This window comes from Phaseolus vulgaris, chromosome 11, assembly GCF_000499845.2.
Source record: "Phaseolus vulgaris cultivar G19833 chromosome 11, P. vulgaris v2.0, whole genome shotgun sequence".
NCBI classification, from domain to species: Eukaryota; Viridiplantae; Streptophyta; class Magnoliopsida; order Fabales; family Fabaceae; genus Phaseolus; species Phaseolus vulgaris.
In genome coordinates, this window is record NC_023749.2 from 35,268,047 (window position 1) to 35,271,374 (window position 3,328).

The window sequence follows — 3,328 nt, forward strand, 5'->3', positions numbered from 1 at the left end:
TGAAGTGTGGGTAAAGTTACCTCAGTGGAGGACACCAAGGTCAAGTTTTGTAATTTCAGTGTCAATGTAGTTAGTGATAGATACACTAAGTGATTACCTAGGTAGGAATAAATGGTAACTTGCTACCAAGTTTCTGCATAGTGAAGTAATTTTAGAAATTTTGAGTTTTATGTTGTGCTTGGGTGTGGTGGTGCATGAGATGTGTTTAAAGTGACCTCAGTAGAGGACACTGAGGAAAAGTTCTCTAATCTTAGTATAATGTAGTTACAAAGTAAGTGGTGACTTGTTAGGAATAAGTGGTGATCTGTTATCAACTTTCTGCACACTGAAAAAATTCCCAACATTTTTTAGCTTACTATTGTTGTTCGGTGGGGTGGTGCATGAGGTCTGTGTGAAGTGACCCTAGTGAAGGACACCATGGTGAATTTCTCTAATGTCATTGTATAATTATCACAATGAACAAGTCAAACCTGTAGTTGTGTACAATATTTATAATTTATGTTTTAGGTTAGACAATTTTATTAGTTAATGTTGGTATGTGTTAGCAATGTTACATTCTTCAAAATGTTTAAAGTAATCAATTTCATTTTTCATGTGATAAATAAATTTCGCACGTGATAAACAAACTCAATTCACCTTATTCATCATCCTTCGTAACTACTCTGCAAAATTACTAAGTTGAAAAGATATTATTATAATTATTATCAATATTATTAATCTTAACATTATTATTAATAATATTATCATCAAAATTAGTATTAGTGTATTAATATTAAAATTAAAATTAAATTAATATTAATAATAATATTAAAATTAAAATTAAATTAATATTAATAATAAAATTAAAATTAAAATTAAATTAATATTAATAATAATATTAAAATTAAAATTAAATTAATATTAATAATAATAATATTATTATTAACGTTATTATTATTATTATAATTACTATTATTATTACTATAATAATTTTAATAATAATAATCAATAATAATAATATTAATATTAATAACAAGAAACTAAAACAAAACACAAACTTAAAACAGAAGTTGCAGAAAAAGAAAAGCATAGAAGTTGCAGACAAAGAAAAGCATGTGATGTCTTAAAATATTAATATTTGTTGCCAGATCATCGGATCGGTTGTATACTGGCGTACATATTATATGGTTGTCTAAATATCGACACCCTTATCACAAATATCTTGTAGCTGTTGACAGAACCTATCAACACATGACGATTCTAGATTGTCGCTCAGTAAGAAATTCCTGAGTTTGGCATGATTTTCTCTTACTTCTCTGCAAACCACATTCCCATCATCCATAACAGTTTGCACAGCTTTGCATACACTTTCTTTTGTGAACAACCCATCTTCTTCACCTTTCTCCACTTGCACTCCAACCTTTAAGATCATACTCAACATCTTTGCATTCATGATATGATCACTACCAAGTCGTGGTAGCAGCACCAACCCACACTTGTTAACAAGCGCTTCTGTCATAGAAGCAGCTCCACAGTGTGTTATGAAGCACCCAACAGAAGGGTGTCCCAAAATCAATTGTTGCTGCACCCAACCTCCATATGCAATCCCTCTTCCTTTAACTCTTTCTTCAAACCCTTCTGGCAGAGCCTCTTCAATAGACTCAAATTCATCAGGGGGCTTAAGTGCTGCAAGAAATGGAAAACCTGTTAATTCAAGACCAAGCAACAACTCTTGAAGCTGATTTTGTGGTAACGGGTTTTCGCTTCCATAAGCACAGAAAATAACGGAACCCGGGTTGAATCCCCCAAGCCATGAAACCCATTTTTCCTCTAAAGTGGTGTTTGGTGGCTCAGGTAAAAGTGGCCCCGAAAGTAAAACAGGCTTCCCATACACAGTTTGAAGATACTCAGCATATGGCCCGTCAATTTCTCTGCAACCTTTGAATCCAATTACATCCGCGGAGCGGAAACCTTTGTATGCCCGATCGTACAGGAGAACACCACTTCCAAACTCCAATTTCCTTATTGCAACGAGGAACCGAAGTTCATGTAGCTGAAACTTGATGCATGAATCAGGGAACCCCAGAGGAGGTTCCATTAGATCAAGTTCAGTTAATTCTCTTCCTTGGCTTCGTCTTGGTTCTTCTACAAGGTATGCAGATGATAATGGGTGAAGCATGAGGTACATGACACTCTTGATGCCTAGGCTCCGAGACAAGTTGGGTAGCCAATGTTGGAAATCGAAGAAAACAATTTGCGGGTTGAGATCCCTGAGGAGAAGTTCAATGTCCTTCTGTGTGCGATCCATGGCGGTGGCCAGAAGTGGGAATAAAGAGAAGGGGATGTCTGAAGTGGTCTCAGCATGGTGAGGAAGGCCATGAACATGAGGAAGTTTGATGGGGATAAAGGTGATGAGATGAGGGTGGAGATTGAGGTGGTGTAGTTTGGTTTGTGTTCTTTGTGGGACTATAAAGGAGATTCTGTGGCCTCTCTCTGCTAATTTGTTGGAGAGGAGAAGATTAGGGGTGAGGTGTCCCATAGCAAGCCATGGAAAGATTGCTATGTGCAAAGGAGCAGCACTTGCAGCATCCATAGCTGTTGGAGTTATTTGCTGATCGCCTTTGAATGCATGGAGAAAGCTAGGCTATGTATAATCTATATCAAAAGATGCCTATTATAAGGTCACCAGCATTCTCAAAGTCATTATCGTACTTAGTTTCGTAGTGCCGTGTCTTCATGTGGAAAGAAACGAAGAAAAAAAAATCCTTTTACAAAAATGGAACAAATTTTAGAAGATTTTTATTAGATTTGTCAGATTTTTTAAAACCACCACTTGTCACGACTTATGTAATCTTAAAAAAAAATCATTTAATAAAAATTAATTTTAAAAAGTATTAATTATTATTTTTATTAAATTAAATATTATTTTAAAAATTAAAATAAATTATTAGTATTTAAAATAATTTTTAAATTGATATCTAATTAAATATCAAGATTTTAATTATCAATTATTTTAGATATTAATATTTTTTTATGTATAAAATGATATATAATTTAATATAAAATAATAACTAATAATTTTTTATTTTTAAATTTAGTTTTTATTTAATATGTTTTTTAATATATCTCATCAAAATTTAATGTGCACATATTAATAAGTAACTTTTAATATGTCATTATAATTGATTTGAAAGTTATATTATCCTTATTAGAAAATAAGTGACTCTTTGGAAAATCAGATGTATATGTGGAAGTTCACTGCACACCAAAATTCATTTTTTTTTATTCTTTTGACTTTTATGTACTAGTGAAAAAGAAAAAAAAAATTGAGAGAAATTATTTAATGGAA

The 3,328-nt window shown here is 32.3% G+C and overlaps 1 protein-coding gene across 1 annotated transcript; it reads right to left on the reverse strand.

Moving 5' to 3' along the window:
* Positions 1 to 1,074: 1,074 nt before the first annotated feature.
* Positions 1,075 to 2,681, reverse strand: LOC137828465 (cyanidin 3-O-galactoside 2''-O-xylosyltransferase FGGT1-like). The gene has a single exon (XM_068635060.1). It carries the CDS (start codon positions 2,570 to 2,572, stop codon positions 1,172 to 1,174), a length of 1,401 nt encoding a protein of 466 aa, XP_068491161.1. The 5' UTR covers positions 2,573 to 2,681; the 3' UTR covers positions 1,075 to 1,171.
* Between the last annotated feature and the right edge of the window lie 647 nt (positions 2,682 to 3,328).